Source organism: Balaenoptera ricei, chromosome 13 (assembly GCF_028023285.1).
Source record: "Balaenoptera ricei isolate mBalRic1 chromosome 13, mBalRic1.hap2, whole genome shotgun sequence".
Classification (NCBI taxonomy): Eukaryota; Metazoa; Chordata; class Mammalia; order Artiodactyla; family Balaenopteridae; genus Balaenoptera; species Balaenoptera ricei.
This window is the reverse complement of record NC_082651.1, coordinates 56,123,118-56,139,243: the sequence shown is the minus strand read 5'-3', so window position 1 is coordinate 56,139,243 and position 16,126 is coordinate 56,123,118. Positions and strand designations below refer to the sequence as shown.

General features: G+C 38.9%; 1 protein-coding gene across 1 annotated transcript; it reads left to right on the top strand.

Moving 5' to 3' along the window:
* Nucleotides 1-3,696: 3,696 nt before the first annotated feature.
* Nucleotides 3,697-9,717, top strand: LOC132377204 (brefeldin A-inhibited guanine nucleotide-exchange protein 1-like). Its single transcript, XM_059943336.1, is given in 3 exon segments — nt 3,697-8,236; nt 8,239-8,824; nt 9,134-9,717. Coding segments are annotated over 3 exon segments (4,944 nt in total). The 5' UTR covers nt 3,697-4,167; the 3' UTR covers nt 9,423-9,717.
* Nucleotides 9,718-16,126: the final 6,409 nt, after the last annotated feature.

Sequence of the window (16,126 nt, the reverse complement as noted above, 5' to 3'; positions counted from 1 at the left end):
TAAATCCATATCATTCTTTTAAATGATTTTGAAAGATTCCATTGTTTATAAGTGCCATACCCACATAGATGGACATATGTGCTGTGTCCAGTATCTAACATAATATTGCAATGAATATTCTTGGGCATACACTTCTGCATGCCAGTCCAGTTCTTTCTCTAGAATAAATTCCTAAAAATGGAAGCCCTATTTCCTTTCAGTGAAGAATGGTATTTATAATCTAGGCTCAGGGTGTCAGGTATGTTCATTGTTACTGGGGTTTTGATGCTCACAAGCCCTCCCATTGGTCAAAGCTGGGGAATATTATACACATGTGTGCACACATTTCCATCTACATACATTGAAAACCATGCATTCCCACTGATATCGTGAAGTCCAATCTAACACCATAGGGTTCACACTAGGCTTTTCCCTTTATGTGTATGTAACTTCCTTTTCTGGCAGTGAGAAACCTGACTCGCATCAGCCTTAATATATTTACTTATTTAAGCAATTCCCCTGTATGAAACCAATCTCCAATCTGGCCACCACCCCATCTCCTGCACTCAGGCCCTCCTTACCTCTCTCCAGCTTGGACTCCCAAGGCCAGTTCACCCCTTGAAGTGGACATCTTCACCCTGATTGGATGTAAAATGTTAACATTAGGGGAACCTGGGTAAAGGGCATTTGGGAACTCTCTCCAATATCTTTGCAACTATTCTGTAATCTAAATTTACAGCAATACAGGGCCACTGGAGCCCCCCACTCCTGCCCTACATCTGTGGATGGGCTGCCTTGCCCTTGCCCCTGATGGCTTTAGGACTGAAAACTTGCGGAAGGGGAGGGATGAAGAAGGGCTCCTATTCCCACTTCACCTTATGTCCTTTGTTGGCCTTCTAATCTGATCATATTAATTATGGAACATAATAAGTTCAGAGACAGGTGGAGCCAACTTAACCACAAATAATGTTTCATATTGCCATCTCCTTGGTGAGAGTTATGTCTCAGAAGTATTAAATGATAGGTCTAAAACACACTCAATGAGCAAACTTGAAACCAAAGAACAGTGGAAAAAAAAAGAAGGAAAGAAGGAAGGGAAGAAAGAAAGAAAAGGAAAGAAAGAAGGAAGGAAGGAAAGAAAGAAAAAAAGAAAAGAAAAGAAAGAGAAAGAAAGGAGGGAGGGAGGGAGGGAAGGAGGGAAGGAAGAGAAAAAGGAGCTGTATTGTGGCTATCTCTTTCCTATCTAGAAAATGGTTTGAACTCTTGTTAGTTCTGACATTCAACTTGTTCCCTCTCCCAACCTTTTTCTTGCCTTTCAAGATCTTGGCAGCAAGCTCCTTTTTAAGGGGCTAGGTTACTTCAATATCCAGACTAATTACAGTTCTTGGTGATAATTAGGGGTAAACGGCCTTCTTGCAAGAGGGATAGGGTATGAGTTGCAGCCCAGCACACACTGGCCTGACAGTACTAGAAGGAACTACAGTCATGTCTCTGAGCTTATTCTAGGAGGAGGAAATCACAAGGAACAACACAAGAATTAGGTATCTTCCAAAGAGAAGCTGATCAGGGCTGCAGTAAAGCAGAACAAAATTACAAGGTTTAAATCTGTTTTGTTTTCTGTCTCAACTGTGATTTGCTGGCTTCACAAAATAAAGCAAAACCCTGCAATATAAATTGCTAGAGGAATGGTACCAGGAATTTTAAAACTAGAAGAGACTTGAGAACCTGAATCATGGCAATCTAAAATTATCAGTAATAGTTACGATCATAACTATTATTTTCACTGCCATTTATGTACCAGTCACATAAGTATTTTGTTATATTTAATATGTTATACAGCAGTTCTTGGCACATTAGCAGGTCTGAGGCCAATTGACAACTCAGTTTTCCTTGACTCTGATTTGGCAACTTCCCCTAGAGAAAAATTGGTAATCTAGAGGTCAAATTTTAGTAAGGTCAATTTATTTTAAATGTGTGGCTTCGTTGAAGATCACTATGCCTTAATAATAGTAATAATAATAGCTATCATTCATTTGACGTACTAAGGATGAAGCATTGTTCTTAATGCTTTATCATTATCATCTGATTCAAGCCTGCAAGATTGAATGTCTTATTTTTGAACATCAATTTTAACAAACCAGAGAGATTGCACTATCACTGGAGAAGTTAAGTAACTTGTCCCGGTCACACCCTTAGTGATCGGTGAGATGGACCTAAATTCAAGTCTGTTTGATTCCAAGACTGTTTCTCAACTACTGCCATAACTGAAGAAGTTGAATTAAAGATCTTTAGGGGGAAAAAAAAAAAGATCTTTAGAGTCCCATCCGTCTTTGAGATTTTACCTTTTGAACATATGAAAATAAGCATTTTTAACTTAAATTTGATATCAATCTTTACTACATGATATATGGTAAATATTTGTGTTTCTATTAGTATTGAAGCTTCTATTAAAGCAACAATTCTCTTTATGGAAAACAATAAGAGTAACAATTCTGTATATTTCTAGTGGAAAACATGGCATTCATCTCCAGTAACCTCTATATCAATACTGATTAAAGATCTGTGCATTGGATTTTCATCAGCAATGAGATAGTTTCTCTTTAACCACTGGCATTCAAATTACACAAAGCATTTCTTGGGTTTCCTCTTGAGTCTCATCAAATTATGCTTCACTGATTTCTTCATACATGATTACATCTCTTACAAAAATTTTTTTACTATAAAGTCTTTTGTTTCAGTTTTTCCCAGCTTTATTGAGGTATAATTGACAAAATCGTAAGATATTTAAAAGTGTACAGTGTGATACAGTGTACAATTTGATATATAAACACATTGTGAAACAATTTCCCCCCATTGAGTTAATTAACCCATCCATCACCTCACATATTTACCTTTTTGTTGTTGTCATGGTTGAAAATGTTACATTCTATTCTCTTAGCAAATTTCAATCATACAATATAGCATAATCATCTGTAGTCACCATGTTATACTTTATATCCTTGGACCTTATTCATCTTATAACTGAAAGTTTGTACCCTTTTACTAACCTATGTTGCTTATTTCTACATTCTTGTCCCATCTCTTCCACTAACTAGTATTACAACTTCGAATAAGACAGCAACCTTTCTGGTGTTCAATATCTTCATTACAAAATTAAAAAGGTTACATTCTTGCAGTATTATTTCTGGAAAGTTTAAAAATATAACTTTTAAATAAATATAAAATGAGTATGTGTCTAAAGATGCATTTAACTCATTAATGGGAGATCCAGAAAGATGGTAAGCCTTGGTCAAAGAGAACTGGGGAGTACCACATATTTACAGCTGCTGAAAGAATGAATACTTGAATAAGACTGCTAATATAGGTACAAAAGTGATTAATATCCTGCAGCACAATAAACGGTTACCTTTTCTATGGGACAAAAATCATTTGCACCTCTACTGGACAAAATTCAATTGTATTACTATCAGTTTTCTACATGTTAAGATTTACCCTTACAGAGTTGTAGAGTACCTCTGTACTAAAAAATAATAAATATCAAGTCAGGAGACAGACAGACAGAGAGAGAGAGAGAGGTCTCCCTGGTTACACGCTGAGGAAAGGCCATGCAAAGACATAGCAAGAAGGCGGCCAGCTGTGAGCCAGGAAGAGGGTCCTCACCAGAAACTGAATCAGCCAGCACCTTGGTCTTGGACTTCCAGCTTCCAGAACTAGGAAATAAAAGCGGAAACTGAAAAGCAGAGTCCTCCTCATGGAGAAGCAAAAGCTGGATCAAGCACTCTTCCACCAGTGAAATCAAAGACAAATTTTATCGAAGCAGACAAGTACTTCCTGCCCTTTGAATTGGCATGCCAGTCCAAGTGTCCCCGCATAGTTAGTACATCTCTAGATTGTTTACAGAAACTTATTGCTTATGGGCACTTGACTGGCAATGCTCCAGATAGTACAACACCAGGCAAAAAATTAATTGATAGAATTATTGAAACAATTTGTGGCTGTTTCCAAGGTCCTCAAACAGATGAAGGAGTTCAATTACAAATAATAAAGGCTTTACTTACTGCAGTAACATCTCAACACATAGAAATTCACGAAGGAACTGTACTGCAAGCTGTGAGAACATGTTACAATATCTATCTAGCAAGCAAAAATCTCATCAATCAGACAACAGCCAAAGCTACTCTTACTCAGATGCTAAATGTTATCTTTGCACGCATGGAAAACCAAGCATTGCAGGAAGCCAAACAAATGGAAAAAGAAAGGCATCGACAGCATCATCATCTGTTGCAGTCTCCAGTAAGCCATCATGAGCCTGAATCACCTCAACTTAGATACTTGCCGCCTCAGACTGTTGATCATATATCCCAGGAGCATGAAGGGGACCTTGATCCCCATTCACATGATGTGGATAAAAGCCTTCAGGATGATACAGAACCTGAAAATGGATCTGATAATTCCAGTGCAGAAAATGAACAGACTGAAGCTGATCAGGCAGCTGCAGCCGAAACATTATCTAAAAATGATGTATTATATGATGGAGAAAACCATGACTGTGAGGAAAAGCCACGAGACATCGTGCAGAGCATTGTAGAAGAAATGGTGAACGTCATCGTTGGAGATATGGGAGAAAGGACTACCATAAATGCAAGTGCAGATGGCAACATTGGAACCATAGAGGATGGTAGTGACAGTGAAAATATTCAAGCAAATGGAATTCCAGGAACACCAATTTCTGTTGCATATACACCGTCCTTACCTGATGACAGATTGTCTGTCTCTTCCAATGATACTCAGGAATCTGGAAATTCTTCAGGACCTTCACCTGGTGCTAAGTTTTCCCACATTTTACAAAAGGATACCTTTCTAGTATTCAGGTCATTGTGTAAACTGTCAATGAAACCACTGTCGGATGGACCACCAGATCCAAAGTCTCATGAGTTACGATCCAAGATACTGTCATTGCAGTTACTTCTATCCATTCTGCAGAATGCAGGACCTATTTTCAGGACAAATGAGATGTTTATTAATGCTATTAAGCAGTATCTGTGTGTTGCACTCTCAAAAAATGGAGTTTCTTCTGTTCCAGAGGTTTTTGAGCTTTCCCTTTCCATATTTCTTACTTTGTTGTCAAACTTCAAGACGCATCTGAAGATGCAGATTGAGGTGTTCTTTAAAGAAATTTTCCTATACATTTTGGAGACTTCTACCAGCTCATTTGACCACAAATGGATGGTTATTCAGACGTTGACAAGGATTTGTGCAGATGCTCAGAGTGTAGTGGATATTTATGTAAACTATGATTGTGACTTAAATGCAGCAAACATATTTGAAAGACTAGTAAATGATCTATCAAAAATTGCTCAAGGACGAGGCAGTCAAGAACTCGGTATTAATAATGTTCAGGAACTGAGCCTGAGGAAAAAAGGTTTAGAATGCTTAGTGTCAATTTTGAAGTGTATGGTTGAATGGAGTAAGGATCAGTATGTGAATCCCAACTCTCAGACAACTCTTGGTCAGGAAAAACCCTCAGAGCAAGAGACGAGTGAAGTAAAACACCCTGAGACAATAAACAGATACGGAAGTTTAAATTCCCTGGAGTCAACATCATCATCAGGAATAGGCAGCTACAGCACACAGATGTCTGGCACTGATAATCCAGAACAATTTGAAGTCCTAAAGCAGCAAAAAGAAATAATAGAACAAGGGATAGATTTATTTACTAAGAAACCAAAGAGAGGAATACAGTACCTCCAAGAACAAGGGATGCTTGGCACTACACCTGAAGATATTGCCCAATTCTTACATCAGGAGGAAAGGTTAGACTCTACTCAAGTGGGTGAATTCCTGGGAGATAATGATAAATTTAACAAAGAAGCCATGTATGCATATGTGGACCAACATGACTTTTCAGGAAAGGATTTTGTTTCAGCCCTTCGTATGTTTCTGGAAGGATTCCGTCTTCCAGGGGAAGCTCAGAAAATTGATCGATTGATGGAAAAGTTTGCTGCAAGATACCTAGAATGCAACCAAGGACAAACCCTTTTTGCTAGTGCAGATACTGCGTATGTTCTGGCTTATTCAATTATCATGCTCACCACAGATCTTCACAGCCCACAGGTTAAAAATAAAATGACAAAGGAACAGTACATTAAGATGAATAGAGGTATCAATGACAGTAAAGATCTTCCTGAAGAGTATCTATCAGCCATCTATAATGAAATAGCTGGAAAAAAGATATCAATGAAAGAAACAAAAGAACTAACAATCCCTACAAAATCAAGTAAACAAAATGTAGCCAGCGAAAAACAAAGAAGACTTCTGTATAACTTAGAAATGGAACAGATGGCCAAGACAGCTAAAGCACTCATGGAGGCCGTGAGCCACGTTCAAGCACCTTTCACAAGTGCAACACATTTGGAGCACGTGAGAACTATGTTTAAGTTGGCTTGGACCCCTTTTCTGGCTGCATTCAGTGTGGGTCTACAAGACTGTGATGATACTGAAGTAGCCTCTCTTTGCCTGGAAGGTATAAGATGTGCAATCAGAATTGCATGCATTTTCAGCATTCAGCTGGAAAGAGATGCATATGTCCAGGCGCTAGCAAGATTTACCTTACTTACAGTGAGTTCTGGGATTACCGAAATGAAACAGAAGAACATTGACACAATTAAAACACTTATCACAGTGGCTCATACAGATGGAAATTATCTAGGAAATTCATGGCATGAGATTCTGAAGTGCATCAGTCAGTTGGAGCTTGCACAACTTATAGGAACTGGAGTGAAACCTCGGTACATTTCTGGAACAGTGCGAGGCAGAGAAGGATCTCTTACTGGAACAAAAGATCAGGCTCCTGATGAATTTGTGGGTCTAGGGCTAGCTGGAGGAAATGTGGACTGGAAACAGATAGCAAGTATTCAGGAATCCATTGGAGAGACCAGTTCTCAGAGTGTCGTCGTCGCTGTAGATAGAATATTTACAGGGTCCACAAGGCTAGATGGAAATGCTATTGTGGATTTTGTCCGTTGGCTCTGTGCTGTGTCTATGGATGAATTACTTTCCACTACACATCCAAGAATGTTTAGTCTACAAAAAATAGTAGAAATATCATATTACAACATGGGAAGAATAAGATTGCAGTGGTCTCGAATTTGGGAAGTTATTGGAGATCATTTTAATAAGGTCGGCTGTAATCCTAATGAAGATGTAGCTATTTTTGCAGTAGACTCCTTGAGGCAATTGTCAATGAAGTTCTTAGAGAAAGGGGAGCTTGCTAATTTCAGATTCCAGAAGGATTTCTTAAGACCTTTTGAACATATAATGAAACGGAACAGGTCTCCAACAATTCGAGATATGGTTGTACGGTGTATAGCACAAATGGTTAATTCTCAAGCTGCTAACATTCGGTCTGGATGGAAGAACATTTTCTCTGTATTTCATCTAGCAGCATCCGATCAAGATGAAAGCTTAGTTGAACTTGCATTCCAAACAACGGGGCATATTGTCACCCTTGTGTTTGAAAAACACTTTCCAGCAACCATTGATTCTTTCCAGGATGCGGTGAAATGTTTGTCTGAATTTGCATGCAATGCAGCTTTCCCAGACACAAGTATGGAAGCAATTCGACTTATTCACCATTGTGCAAAATATGTGTCTGATAGACCTCAGGCTTTCAAGGAATACACAAGTGACGACATGAATGTGGCACCTGAAGACAGGGTGTGGGTGAGGGGATGGTTCCCAGTTCTCTTCGAGTTGTCCTGTGTCATCAACAGATGCAAGTTAGATGTAAGAACCAGGGGTTTAACAGTAATGTTTGAAATAATGAAAACTTATGGCCACACTTATGAAAAACACTGGTGGCAGGATTTATTTAGAATTGTTTTCAGAATCTTTGACAACATGAAATTGCCAGAACAGCAGACAGAGAAAGCTGAGTGGATGACGATGACATGTAATCATGCACTTTATGCGATCTGCGATGTGTTCACCCAGTATTTAGAAGTACTCAGTGATGTACTTCTGGATGACATTTTTGCCCAGCTCTACTGGTGTGTGCAGCAAGACAATGAGCAGTTAGCACGATCTGGTACAAACTGCTTAGAGAATGTTGTTATTCTGAATGGTGAAAAATTTACCCTAGAAATCTGGGACAAAACTTGTAACTGCACACTGGACATCTTCAAAACCACAATTCCACATGCGCTCTTGACCTGGCGTCCTGCTTCTGGAGAAGCGGCTCCCACACCTCCGTCTCCTGTGGTGAAAAACAGCTGGATACAATATCACAGAAATCTGTAGATATTCATGATTCTATTCAGCCAAGATCTGCAGATAATAGACAGCAAGCTCCATTGGCTTCTGTCTCTACTGTGAATGAAGAAGTCAGCAAAATTAAACCCACAGCAAAATTTCCAGAACAAAAATTATTTGCCGCCCTGTTGATTAAATGTGTTGTGCAGCTGGAACTCATCCAGACCATCGACAGCACTGTGTTCTTCCCCGCCACAAGTAAGAAGGAGGACGCGGAAAACTTAGCCGCAGCGCAGAGAGATGCCGTGGACTTTGACGTTCGAGTTGATACTCAGGACCAAGGAATGTATCGCTTTCTAACATCGCAACAACTCTTCAAGCTGCTGGACTGCTTGTTGGAGTCACACAGATTTGCAAAAGCATTTAACTCCAACAATGACCAGAGGACGGCTCTGTGGAAGGCGGGCTTCAAGGGCAAATCCAAACCCAACCTCCTGAAGCAGGAGACGAGCAGCCTGGCCTGCGGGCTGCGCATTCTCTTCCAGATGTACACGGACGAGAGTCGGGCCAGCGCCTGGGAGGAGGTCCAGCAGAGGCTTTTATTTATTTATTTATTTTTTATTATTTTATTTTTGGCTGCGTTGGGTCTTCGTTTCTGTGCGAGGGCCTTCTCTAGTTGCGGCGAGCGGGGGCCACTCTTCATCGCGGTGCGCGGGCCTCTCACTGTCGCGGCCTCTCTTGTTGCGGAGCACAGGCTCCAGACGCGCAGGCTCAGCAATTGTGGCTCACGGGCCCAGTTGCTCCGCAGCATGTGGGATCCTCCCAGACCAGGGCTCGAACCCGTGTCCCCTGCATTGGCAGGCAGATTCTCAACCACTGCGCCACCAGGGAAGCCCCAGCAGAGGCTTTTAAATGTCTGCAGCGAAGCCCTGAGTTACTTCCTTACCCTAACATCGGAAAGTCATCGGGAAGCCTGGACTAGCTTACTGCTTTTGTTTCTAACTAAAGTCCTGAAGATCAGCGACCATAGGTTTAAAGCTCACGCATCATTCTACTACCCTCTCTTATGTGAAATTATGCAATTTGACTTGATTCCTGAACTTCGTGCTGTTCTTAGATTTTTTCTGCGAATTGGAGTAGTTTTTCAGATATCACAACCACCTGAACAGGAACTCGGAATAAACAAGCAATGATGGGAAGTTAATAGTCTTCTGTTGGCGTTTACATCCCTCCGTTCTTCAAAAGGACCCCGGAGCTGAGGTTTCCTACCTGAAAAATGGTTTCTCTGAATTGCAGTGTCTAAGGGTTACTGGTAAAGAAGCTTAGAACTTCAGCTCGAACCTGCAGTGCTCCAGTCCCTTTTGTAACCTGATGGATTGTTTGTTGTGTTGGGTTCACGAGCTTTTTTTCCCACAGTGTCAGCTTATATGCTCACATGTCCTTCCCTGTCCTCGGTGGCAGGGAGAGCCCCACATATTTCTGGCAGGTGTGGAAGTGAAATTTACCCAAAGAACTCTAGATATAAAGATTTGAACTTCTGCAAGAAGTACAACTCAGGAGAGCTGTATTTTGAAGGATAAAATGTTTATAATTGGGGGTTGGGGGGAGAAGAAGAAATTATTGTTCATGGTAAAAGATATTTAGCAACTATGGTATTCTTATTCTGAAGATTTTTGCACACTCAGGCTATCTGAGATACTGGTAATCATCCTTCTGTGAAAAACTGTACAGAGATGCAGGTCTGTAATATAAAAATTTTAAACATTATATAGTTCTTCCTGCACTGTTTTATTTTATTTCTTTATTTTCTTATTCATTTGCTAAGTACCTATAATATTTTGTCAAATGCACTAAACATTTGGGTTGAGCTTTTTGTCTTTTTTATTTTGTGGGGATTTTGGTTTTGCCCTTTTTAGGGGGTGATTACTTTGAGGGTTTAACAAGCCCAGAAGCTGTTGTGGCTGACACTTGTAATGATCAACAACAAAGAAGGTAGAAAATATCCCTGCTGACATAACCACCTGTAATACACTTCTCTTCAGGCTTTTAAAGATGAGCCATTAAAACAGAATGATCCTTCATGGACCGAAACTTGAATCACTGCAAAATGACTCTCGGTTGCTGTCACTTCCTTTTCTTTTCTTTTGGGTGGCGGGGCTTGATTTAGATTTTACTCTATGTACAGAATTTAATGTTGAATATATTAAAATAACAAATCTGGCATGGTTTGGGGAGGTTAGATTTACTGGAAATGTATTCATACTGTGAATTGTGCTCTGATGGTTAAACAAAACGACAAGATTGTCAAGCATTCCGTATTAACAGTGGATGTAGAAAATTTTTTCAGATGGATAAAATGTATATGGTACAGATGTAAAGTTTTCTATGTAAAAAAATTCTGTACAACTTTCTGTACAATACTGATTCTCATCTGGCATATTCTAATCAGGTTATAGGTCAATAAAGTTTTTGGATTATTTCAAAAAAAAATAAATAAAATAAATAAATAAATATCAAGTCAAACAAAAGTGCACATTCCTGGAGAATCAGACAATCCCAGGAGTGCCTGCTAGACAAAACCCAGCAGGACACTGAAAGAACAAATAGTCATCCCTTTGCCTATTTCCAAGTTTCGGATAATTTTTCTTAATAGAACTATTAAGAATCCTCTGAGTTTTAAAATTCTCTTTTAGGAACCAGTGCCAAAAATGTAACATCACTAAGAATTACAACACTAGCACACCACAGTAAGCACACACTGATTACATTTATTCTACTTAGGATTGTCATTTGCCATTTTAAACCACCAGACTAACTGAAAGGCTAACTGTAATTTGCTGATATTTATGGCTTCCAGGAAAGCTTTACAAAGGATGTGTCTCATCTTATGCTGAAATTAAGTAGTTTGTTCAATAATTAATAAATATATATTAAGAACGCATCATGTACCAATCACAGTTGTAGGATAAAACAGAGAAATAAAATAGATGAAGACTCATGTCTTCAAGAAGATTATATTCTTGTAGTGGGAAATTCCATATGAATTAAACATTTAAAGGTTGAGTAAAAATTAGGAGACAACATAAATGATATCATTTGTAAACTTGGGTGGGAAAAACCTTTCTAGTCATAATTCTAAAATCAGAAACTAGGGAATTCCCTGGTGGTCCAGTGGTTGGGACTCTGCTCTTCCATTGCAGGGGGCCCCTGGTCTGGGAACTAAGATCCCACAAGCTAGGCAGCAGCACGTCCCCCCCCCAAAAAAAATTCAGAAACTATAGGGGAAAGAACCATTAGTTAGACCAGTGATTCCCAAACTTAAGCAGGTATCAAGTCACCCGGAGGGCTGAATAAAGCATGGATTGCTGGCCCACCCTCCCAGAGTATCTGATTCTGTAAGCGCGAGGTGGGCTAGGAGAATTTATTTCTAACAAATTCTCAGGTGATGACAGTAACGCTGGTCTGAGGACTACATTTTGAGAACCTGGATTAGAATACATAAATATTTTAAATGTCTGTCCTGTCAAGACATTATAAATAAATAAATAAATACATAAATAAATAGCTATAACTGGGAAAACATTAGCAATCTATGATCAATTAATGGTGTAAATTGGGAGCATTTCTTCTCTACTCTTGAAGTTCTACTCTTGAACTCTTGAAGTTCTTTTCTGTGAAAGGAGCTCATTTCATGCGATTTTAGGCCTTTTTCAGCCTCTTTACTCACTCCGATTTCGAGGAGATGGGTCCAATTACTAAATTTGAGACTAACTGAGCATACATTCAACTCAACTTCCTTTCCCTCGGGGGAACCGGTCTGCCACTGGCAAAGAGAGCAGACAAAAATCACTGTGCTCTCCAGCAATTCTCCTTACATTCTAGTGGAGAAGTTTATATTTTATCTTTATGGTACTAAGTTGATATTTAACAAGTACAGACATACCATCCTACATCAGTAAACATAAAAGTGATATTGATATTTTTCCTAAATCTTAAAAACACAGTGCGAACGCGTGTTTGCTTATTTAATAGTTTTGACTCTGCTAATCAAATGATTGCTAATAAAGATGTGGAGAATGGAATGTTCTTGTACTGCAAATTTATAAAACCATTCTGGAAGGCAATCGACAATAGTTATCAATTTAAATGTATAAACTGTGTAACTTTGCAGATTCTAAGATTTATTCTAAGGAATAAATGAAATAATTATGCAAAGATATATAGATATAGAACTACAGATACTTACCATAGCCTTCTTTATAATACTATGAAAAATTTGGAAATTATTAACATATAAGTCATTGGACATTGGACATTCCCAAATTTGGAGCTGAGTGAATAAATGAAATACTATACAGACATTACAAGTGATAATGTAGTTCTCTGTTGACATGGAAAGATGTCTACTGGGTGAAAAAAGGAAAGATCATAAAATATCATATGTTATATAATCAGATAAAACTAGAAATAAACAGCATATATAGAGTATACATACACACCATACATGTGGTGTGCATATATATGTATATATACCTGTGACATAAATGTTTGTGCATCTTTTTGTGTGGTCTGATTTTTTTTCAATAAACATGTATCTTTTTATCTTCTGTGTTACTTTTTAAGTATGATTTTAAAACATTTATTTAAAGAAATAAAGTCATACAACTTGTTAAAAAAACATTAACAGTATTTTTACACTCAGAAAAAGAAAGCTACTTTATGTTTTGGAGAAATGCTGAATATGAGTTTGTTTCTGATTGACCTGGCTCTTTTTGTTCTTACATTATACCCCATACTTTTCAAAAATATATTTATTAATATTTACTGAAATCAGCACTTATCATAAATAGGTAAATCAAATCAGCAAGGGTAGAGGAATAATATGTGATTAGGAGTAATCTGGTCTCAATCTTATATTTTATTAAAATTTATGCAAATATATTCAATTTACAAGTTAATTTAACTCATTAAAATCACAGGAAATTTCTCTTTTTAGCCAGTAAGACTAGGACAGAAATTCCAAAGTAGTTCCCATAAACCTAAACCAATCAAACTAATTATTCTGAAATGCTAGACCTAAAGAAAATATTCCCCAGTCCACATGCAAAGTAAGAAAAAATAATCTACCCCATAGTACTTTTGTATAGAAGTCAGTTTTCTTGGGTTGCTGTGAGAACCACCTACAGACCATGTAATAACAAGGAGTATAAGGCTCCGTTCACTCATTTAGTGGTTCACTAGATCCAGAAAGGTAAGACTGCTTTGAAGAGCAGCTCAGAGCATGTCTTGCTGGCCTGGCCTCCTTCTGCAGGGGTTCCTGAATCACAGCAATTGCTGTTCCACCTGGTTCAGGGTTAGGAGGTCGGAGCTACTCACCATGTATTTACAGTACAGCCTGGGGTTCACAGCAGTGTCTGGAAATACTTCCTTGTCCAAAGTAAAGCTTCCTTATGACTATTTAATTTTAAATGAGTGTTTAAAGTGAACAAAAGAAAGAAACCTGCTACTTCTCTGCTTAACCAAGTTGTCATCTACTGCATGTGCTTTTTTCATATTGTATGAAACCAGTATTTTCCCAGATGAGAAAACTGAACATCTTTACCCGTTTCATATTTTAATTTGGAGGTAATTAAATTCCATCTGCCTACTTACTAAATTTTTTATACCTTAACTTTCTTCTCTTTTGAAGTGTTGTTTGAAAATACCCTCACGTGATCTTAATTGTGGAGACAGTTTACATTTCCCTTTGTTTGTTTAATAACATTTTTTGATCTTTTTCAGACTTGGTTTACATTTCTTTATTTTTAACTTATTGATTCCCCCCTCCCTGTTATTAGCCGGAGATAACCGCCTCAAGAAGTGTATTTTTAGCAGGTAAGCATTTTAGTTCTGATGAAACAAAAATTCACATTTTAAGGCAAGACAAAAAAAATTTAAACATAAAACTTTTAATCTACTCTTTGGCCTCCTCCCTTCCTTCTAGTGTGCACTGTGCATCTGCATTATGTGTTAACCAGAACTCCCCAGCGGCAGAAATACCTGCTCAACCATGAAGATCAATTTTCCTTATTTTGGGGCCAGCCGTGTAACTCCTCAGAAGATAATATTCCTTCCTCAATCCTGTAAGGGGTCACAATGACCCACCACTCACCTGGTATGTGCAGACATCTTTGGTGAACAATGCCAATATACTATTTCCCTTAAAGATAGTGATTGGTGCAGAAGAGACACTTAAAGGACGTTCTTAGCTTAAATACTTACTTGTGACCTTATTAATGTAACTAGCTATATTACTTGTATTCTGCCTATTTTACAAGATTATTGTTTCTTGCATTACCAAATGTGTGACGAGCCTCAGATAAAACTAATGACGATTAGGCTAACTGAAATGATTGATCAAACACATAGTTCCGCAAGATCAATGATTGTAATAGTGTAACTCTAGATGTGAGAAGAAGCAACAAGAGGGAACCACTTCCTGGACCATAACAGACTAGTAAGACAGGGAGTCCAGAGGCTTTTGGTTACTGTTAATAGGGTCTAGTCCAATTATAGTAGCACATTGAGTGGCCTATCAATGAAATCCTCACCTGACCTGGGAATCGCCATTAGGCAAACTGGTCATGAAATGCCTCCCAAACATTGCTCAAAATTAAGACCAAAAGGGAGGGGACTGTCAAATAAAGAATATTGCCCACCGTACAGTTCTACAAGAATCAAGTCATTAGCTACTGCAGTCGCTGACCTACAGTACATCCTGAAAGGAATTCAGGGTGGAGATCAGGATGAGACACTTTGTATACTGGAAAACTGACAGAACTGGCCCTCAGATAGATCTTTTCAGGAGAAAATTTTATGAACCTAGTTTCCTGCATCTTCCCATACTTAGAAAAGCACTAAAACCATTAACTAAGATATCTCTTCCTCTCAAATAGCAGTAACCTTCTACTAAGATGAGTGCTTGATGGCATGTACCACTTTGCCAAAATCATACATACTGGCCTCACCCTTTACCTCTTTGGAACAGTCCCCAGAGCTTTCTGAAAGACTGCCTCCCGGGTTATAATCCTCAGGTTGGCTCAAATAAAAGTTTCCATGTCTTTCTTAGATTGACTAGTGATTAATTTTTTCATTGATAGTTCCCAGCTCCAGTGTGTAGGAAATGAACAATGTCCCCAGTCCCCGTTCTCTTTGCATGCCAACCACACTGACCTCTTTCAAGGCCTTAGTTTGCTTTGGCCTCTGCCTTGGTTTGCTTCCTCCCACCCTTGCACAAGGTGTCATGCTGTTTCCTTTGCCTGGGACACTCTTCTCTCCTTGCTTTTCCCTCTTAATTCTTACTTATCTTTCAGATCTTAAACTTCACTTCCTTGACCACTCTGCCCTCCCATAAACTAGATGCAATTCCCCTATTATATCCTTCTTAGCACTTGTCACCCAGGCAACTTAGCATTTGTTTCTGTATTTGACTAAAGCTGTATCCTCCAATAGATTGTTTGCTTTACAAGGTCAGTGTCTCTGTCTGGTTTTGCTCACCATTGTACCTTCAGCACTTAGTTGATCTTCAATCATATTTTATTGAATTTAATTAAATCTGGCCCAACTCCCCACATGATGGAGCTGGAAGGAAAGTTAACCTGAGGCTATTATTGAGATTTTTCTCCCTTCTCCATGGTATCATGCAGGAACCTAGGAGGAGCCAGGGAACTGGACTGTGGGATTATTGTCCTCTTCTTCACGGCTCCTCGTTGAGCAGTGAAGCTCAGAGGGTGCTTTGGCAGGGCTGCCCCAGGTGGACTGCCTTCCACTGACAGCAAGTTCCCAACTTGCCACCCACTGGAGGGACAAAGTGCCAAAAAAGGAACTGTCCTCCACCGTCCCATCTTTCCCACCCCAG